Raw genomic sequence first — 6,357 nt, 5'->3', positions numbered from 1 at the left:
CTCTCAGAAGGTGAAATGCCAACATTTAGCAACCGTGAGAAAAGGCCTGTTTGTTTTTCGTTTATCTTTTTTGTTTATGATTTTTGTTGATCTAAAAATGGCTTGATCCTATACATCAAAAGTGTGTGTGTGTGTGTGTGTGTGTGTGTGTGTGTGTGTGTGTGTGTGTGTGTGTGTGTGTGTGTGTGTGTGTGTGTGTGTGTGTGTGTGTGTGTAGCAGACAGGGGGTTGTTGCAGCATTATGCTGAAAAAATGTGCCCCATTGCTCCACTTTGTCCTGTGGGGTCATTTTTGACCCCAGAGGGCTTAAGGTGTTATATAATACAATAAAACACCCATAATTCAAGGAAATTACTTCAAATGTATTTTAATCGTTAAGAGCATAGTATTGAACCACCCCTATAATTTTCAGACCATTTGATGAATTAAAAACCTATTTTTGACAGCAATAGATTTCCTTTTGGGGTCAAAAATGACCCCAGGACAACAGGAGGGTTAAATAACAGAGCACACCATAGGATCAGTGACATTAGAAGCCACAAGAAGAAAACACTTACAGTAATGGTGTGTTTTATTATGTTTCCTAAAGCACCAATATTGCAAATCCCAGATACTACCGGTGTGCGTATAATTGACTGTTTACAAGCTCCTATAAATATATATTTTTTGTTGTTGTCACTTTAGTACAGAGAATCAAGCTGAAACTACCATTTGAAAGATTAATATAAGGCTGCTATGTTTGCAAGTAGTTTTAACATATCCTAAAGACAACATTAGCATTCATATGGAGTTGTTTTTAAAGCCACATTACACATTTTAGGTCCAATATTTACTCTACTTTAGGCTTTCTTTTAGCCTTCAACAACCAAGATAAATATTGGCTTTCCAGGCGCTTAATGTTCAACTTATCTTTATTAAGCTAGCTTTTAACTTTGCCTTTTTGTTTCTATAAATGAAGTATATACCAGCAACATTCTAGCTTTTTTACTATAAAAAATGCATCTTGTCAGAAGATCAATGTGTTTACAACCAAAACAATGACAGCAAATAGGATTAAAGTTCTATAGAAAAGCAGGGTAATGATTCCCCGTGGATGCACCACTACGAGTGACCCCTTCCACATTACCCACAGTCATTTGATCCATCGTTAATTTATAAATATTGATTAGTGCAGCTTTAAAGTCACATTCTGAACTTGTGTTGTCAGTGACTTTGATGGCAGTCCCTGGTGTCGGTCATATAACAGCCTGAACAGTTTCTAGGCATCTCTGGCATTTCAACATGTGTTCCCTAAACTTGCTCTTGGAATTCTCATTTGTTTCCCCGACCATCATGTCAAGAGAGTATGTGGAAACGAGGACTCTGCTTTGAAATACACAGGAAGAAGTGATGAATGTGTGCACGCTATAAAAGGACTGCCCTCACAAAGTGGAAGGCTCTCGCTGTGCTCTCATGACTATAAATGTAACGCCTGGATAATAAAAAAAAGAGAATCTTCATTCTTTGCTGTTGTGTCTTGTGCCAATATATTGCTTCAGCCTTTAAAATACTTCATTTGTTTTGACTTTACCGGGAACAGTCTAGCCATCATGGATCCAAAGTTCTGTGCTCTACACAAATATAAAAATGAATATTCAAAAGTATTTCACAGTGTTTTTGGACAGAGGACAATTAATGTTCTTTTGGCTACAGTTATCGTTAGATTGACAGGACTCCTTTCTGCGGATTGATATGACTGCACATAGCCCTTTATCAGAGTGTCCCTAGCAATGTTATTGGAAAAAAGCAGAGTACTGAATTTACAAATTGACAAATCAGAATCAAGTACTAAACTAATTCATGTAATGATGTGTTATTTTTACAATGTATGTATTGTGATTACGTTCAGACTATTATAACTTTCAAACCTTCTGTAATGTCACAGAGACAATGTAATTGGTCCTGAAGTAATTGGAGTTCTTATTAAAGCAAACATCTAATCCCTTGCCTCTTTCTGCTCACACTAGGATCCACTCATGTAGGGGATCCTCGAGCCACGTCGAACCCCAGCTCGCCCCCCTCCTCCCCCCCACACCCCCCCAGCGCCCTGGGCAGCGGCAGCTCTGATCCGGTGCTGAGCGGAGGCCTGAGTGGAGTCCTGAGCTTGGCCGCGTACTGCAGCTCAGCAGGGGGTAGGTAGACGCGCATAGGGAGATACTGTCTGCTCCAGAAGCTGAGAATCAATCACCCCGCAGGGGACTTAGTGGAAGTTATTATGGGATAGTGAGCAGATGTCTTTCTGCAGTAGTTAGGAACAATGGCCAATGCTCTATTCTCCCACTGCGGCTGCAGCGGCAGCTGGATGTAGAAGAATGTTTGGCACGTGCTCTTGTCTCACATGTTATATAAATGGAATTGATATTTTTTACATGGTATACGACATAAACTTAGCAACACATTTGTAACTTTTCAATTATTTATTAATTGAGCTGGATTCTGGTTAACCAATTTCTTATGAGGTGTTTTGCCTCTTAAATGTACTTGAAGTGTACTGCAATGGCCTGAAAATGATGTTGCCAAGATGGATGCATCACTTGCTGTTGACTGGTAAAGGCTAGTAGCAAGTGAACATGTTAGCTTTTATAATGGACATAATGGCTTGGTGTCAAGGAAATTATTAATAACATCAACAAAGCAAAATAGAAGATACATTTTGATGGTGTCTCGCTCTATGTCCAATTCAAATACATATACTGTAAGTTGTTAAAAAAACATTTTCTCATTGGTTCTGGTTTTTCGAACCACAAAACTTGTTTTTTGCCACCATTTCAACACAGCTGTGTAAAATAGCAGTATACCTTGTCAAGTTTCAATTGATTTGGCTGCATTACTTTTACCATTTCCCTTATATAATACTTTATTTCAATTTCACCACAGGAACAACCCCAAACTCACCAGTGAGCCTGCCCAAGTCACCGACGTTCCCATCAGGCCGTGGGCCGTGGTCCGATGAGTGCTCCATCTGTTACGAGAACACGGTGGACACGGTTATCTACGCCTGTGGGCACATGTGTCTGTGCTACAGCTGCGGCATCAAACTCAAGAAGATGTCCAACGCCTGCTGTCCCATCTGCAGGAGGCAGATCAAAGACATTATCAAGACCTACCGGAGCACGTAGGACGCACCGGCTGACAGTCTGCAGACGGACGGCACACAGTGGGCCGGCCTCTTGGAATAAAACAGCAAAATCAGGGGAAGACATTTCTAAGTTCAGGGAAAAATAACTCGGGTACTTAAATTTGGTATTTTCATACAATTGGTTTACTCCCATTACCTTTTCCGAGGGGGTACCGCCTGGCTGGGAGGGTCTCTGGAAGGTTCCACTGAGAACTTTATAGAAGTGTTTGCCCTCTCCTTGGCTCTCTGAAGACTTTTACGGAGAGGTAAAAACTGAAACAATTCCAAAATGATTTCATTTGATGAGCCATGTTGTGAGATTTAGGGACTGTCCCCCATCTGCACCGAAGCTAACGAGTTACTTCAGGGCCGAATGTCTCAGTAATAGTCTTCTTAGAGGTGTCTCTGACCGACAGGTAATCATCTCAGAATGTCACAACTTGTGTCTGTGTGTTACTGAGCATCGGAGAGGATTAGTAAGCCTGGCATCGTGATTATAAAGTGATGGGTTTCTGTAATTGTCGTGGTGATTATCAGTAGGTGATGTGCTTAGAGATGCAAGGCAATGCTGAGCAAATTAAGTAGGATTGTAACACCTCTTGTACTCGTATAATCTAATGTACCTTTATGGTAGTACTATTGCAAATGACGGTGGTAGCTATGTTGTTGTGCTAGCTAGCTGCTTGCTCTGCAATGTGGTATGTTGCACTGAAATCAGCCTCTCAGAAATGCCCCGCTATAGACGGAGAGGGTAAAGACATTCAATCTACAAACCTACGTCCAGTAGACTCAGCAGCTCCGACTCTTTAAAAGGAAACAGGAAGTGGAAACAAGGTGGAAAATAAATTTGGATTCTCCTCAGGGCCAGATATCTTTTTTAAGAAGATGTGGACTATTTCCCAAACTTCACCTACAACCATGCCTGATACACTGTGAGCATTCATGACAAATTAACAGGTCCTTTAGAATAGCTCTCATAACAACACATGAAGTCAAAGGATTGTTGCCATGGTATCAGCAGCCACCACAGATACAACACAGCCTCCTGCCTTAATAAACCAGAGAAGGTTCATTTGTTAGCGGTAGATGTATCATATTCTGTCATTGCTGCCGTTTTACAAAACCCTCAAAACGTTACCAAATAATGTTCGGCACAAACTGTCATAAAACTCAGAGGAAAATAAAAGCACACACATTTAGAAATATTTTTGTAATATACTTTCCAATACTTCATATTAAGGTTTAATACTCTTTGTGACAGGCCTTTCACCAGCAGCATATAACCTTTATATAAATCAGTTCAGGGGCAGAGTTTAAAAAAATTAATTGAATATTGTATATGATTCCAAACCCCTGAATATCAATAAAAATATGTTGATACACACCCCAAAAAGGTAAAATACAGCATTTCAGCAGTAAGCGATAGCTTATTACAGGACACCACTGGAGCTATGAGGCTGTTTTTAATGACATTTGTAGATAATTAACAAATGGGGCTCAAACCTTTGCTGCTATGGTGTTTGCCAGCTGTCTTTGTCCTTCTGGACTGACAGCGATGTTTCACACGTCCCGCCTCCCACATACAGTTTGATTACGCTACTGCTTGAAGTTTTAATTCACAATTGAATGTTAACTTATGTATTTAGAGAGATAAATATGCTTGTGCTTGAATTGAAAAAAACAAACAAAGAAAACAAGTTTTGTCTGTTTTTTTCTTTTTGATTGATAATCATGATTCTAATATTCTGTTCATCCTAAACATTTAGAATACAAACGTATTCTTGTTTTCTTATTGTGACAATATAGAGAGTTTCTTGTACCATGCAGCAATAAGATAAATTGCAGTACACAATCAGACGATCATTGCTATGGGGTGCAAGATATAAAAGCTCTTGGTTTTATTACAATCCTTGAATTTAGTTATTTTTTGTAATGTATCTTCTTGTGTGTCAGCCCATGTTATCCCCTTTCTGTATTTATATCTCTTATTATTATATGTTCTGAAAGCCATCCCTGTATGGCAAAGATAAATGTCACTTTATAAAGCTACTGATTGTAATCTTGTAAATGTTTAGGCCAGCGTTGCTCTCCCAGACTCAACCATGGCATATTTTACTTTACACACTCAGACCAAATGTAATAATTCATTTTTATTATATACATTATACACATTTAGCAAAACCTGAATTAATTTTGGACTTTTAATAAGTGATATCAATTCTTTACAAAACACAAATTCAAAGTGAAATTATTTGGCTAAAGATTTTCCTCAGTACATCATTAAATACATGCCTTTTAATGAAAGGTATTATTATTATTTCATATATTTTTTTGCATCCAGGATATACCACATGCTCCTTGAATGTTATTGATCCTGTATTATACTATTTATTTGTCCATGTATGGACTTATTCCTCCATATTTGCTTCTCCTGTGTGTTTGCTTTCTTTACATTGCCACCACAGGGAGATGACTCCTCCGTCAGCACACAGTCAGAGATCCTTTCTGTAGACCTTAGAACTTTGTGTCATGCATGAGTAATCTGCGTGGACATCGGGACCAACAGTAGACGAGCATCAGAGCGGGAACGCTTAATTAGTGTTCATGTAGACTGTGGCAGCAAATACTATATATATTGTATACTGTATATGGCCATTGTTGTGACACAGCAAAACTGTATTTTCTTTCTTTTTCATTTGAAACAAGTGTTTGTTTGTGAACTCTATTCAGTGCGAGTCGGATGTTTGTGGTTAATAAACTTTCCAAATGTGTTATAAAATGGTTTGTTTCATGATTGAAAAGAAACATTTACACGGATGATATTAAATTATCTTTACGTGAAAGGGGAATGTCCTTTTTTCCATCTTGACTTAGCTAGTTAGCAAGCTAATTGTATTTACAAACTCCTGAGAAAAAACATCTAGCTCTTCAGCTGCTAAGTGTATGCTATGTTCATTAGCTTGTTGCTAGCTGTGTCTGTTAGCAGCTTAGTGGCTATATCAGACCTGGGGCTTCATTCATAAACGGTGCGTATACGCTCAAAAGATGACGTACGCCAGTTTCTACGCAATGTTTGCGATTTATAAAAAACAAACTTGACGGGAAAATGTGCGGTCCTCCACGCAAACTCTAACCCATGCGTACGCACTAAGCACAAAAACGGGAGAGACGAGAAAGTGCGACACCGTTGGCAGAAGGAA

The 6,357-nt window shown here is 39.0% G+C and overlaps 1 protein-coding gene across 1 annotated transcript in view; it reads left to right on the top strand.

The window, feature by feature from the left end:
- The window catches only part of LOC104953198 (E3 ubiquitin-protein ligase NEURL1-like), a 31,331-nt gene extending 25,411 nt beyond the window's left edge, over window positions 1-5,920 (top strand). The window contains exons 4-5 of the mRNA XM_010780112.1: window positions 2,007-2,171; window positions 2,917-5,920. Coding sequence (XP_010778414.1) covers window positions 2,007-2,171; window positions 2,917-3,158 — 407 coding nt within the window. The 3' untranslated portion in view covers window positions 3,159-5,920. The remainder of the gene's footprint in view (window positions 1-2,006; window positions 2,172-2,916) is intronic.
- Window positions 5,921-6,357: the final 437 nt, after the last annotated feature.

Source organism: Notothenia coriiceps, unplaced genomic scaffold (assembly GCF_000735185.1).
Source record: "Notothenia coriiceps isolate Sejong01 unplaced genomic scaffold, NC01 NC01_scaffold00021297, whole genome shotgun sequence".
Classification (NCBI taxonomy): Eukaryota; Metazoa; Chordata; class Actinopteri; order Perciformes; family Nototheniidae; genus Notothenia; species Notothenia coriiceps.
This window is presented reverse-complemented; position numbering and strand designations above follow the sequence as displayed.